The sequence below is a fragment of the Suricata suricatta genome, unplaced genomic scaffold (genome assembly GCF_006229205.1).
Source record: "Suricata suricatta isolate VVHF042 unplaced genomic scaffold, meerkat_22Aug2017_6uvM2_HiC HiC_scaffold_61432, whole genome shotgun sequence".
Taxonomy (NCBI): Eukaryota; Metazoa; Chordata; class Mammalia; order Carnivora; family Herpestidae; genus Suricata; species Suricata suricatta.
This window is the reverse complement of record NW_021910914.1, coordinates 1-520: the sequence shown is the minus strand read 5'-3', so window position 1 is coordinate 520 and position 520 is coordinate 1. Positions and strand designations below refer to the sequence as shown.

Sequence of the window (520 nt, the reverse complement as noted above, 5' to 3'; positions counted from 1 at the left end):
TGGCCATCTGCCACCCTCTGCATTACAGCACCTTGATGAGCAAGGCGATCTGCAGCAAGCTGGCCACAGGTGTTTGGGTGCTGTGTGCCTTCAACACAGCCATCCATACTGGGCTGATGCTGCGGTTGAATTTCTGTGGCCCCAACATCATTACCCATTTTTTCTGTGAGGCCCCTCCTCTGTTGCTTCTCTCCTGTAGTTCCACCTATGTGAACAGCATCATGATTGTCCTGGCTGATGCCTTTTATGGCATATTGAACTTCCTGATGACCATCGTGTCATATGGCTTTATCATCTCTAGCATTCTTAAGATGCGGACTGTGGAGGGGAGGAAAAAAGCCTTTTCCACCTGCTCTTCCCACCTCATTGTGGTGTGTATGTACTATACTGCCGTCTTCTATGCTTACATCAGCCCTGTCTCCAGCTACAGTGCAGAGAAGAGCAAGGTGGCCGGTGTGTTGTACACCATGTTGAGCCCTACTCTCAACCCCCTCATCTATACTCTGAGAAACAAGGAGGT

At 49.8% G+C, this 520-nt stretch overlaps 1 protein-coding gene across 1 annotated transcript; it reads left to right on the top strand.

The window, feature by feature from the left end:
* Nucleotides 1-8: 8 nt before the first annotated feature.
* On the top strand, nucleotides 9-515 carry LOC115285266 (olfactory receptor 13A1-like; the record flags this gene model as incomplete). The annotated part of the gene is made up of 1 exon (XM_029931576.1): nucleotides 9-515. A coding segment is annotated over one exon (507 nt), but the record flags the coding sequence as incomplete, so codon positions are not given.
* Nucleotides 516-520: the final 5 nt, after the last annotated feature.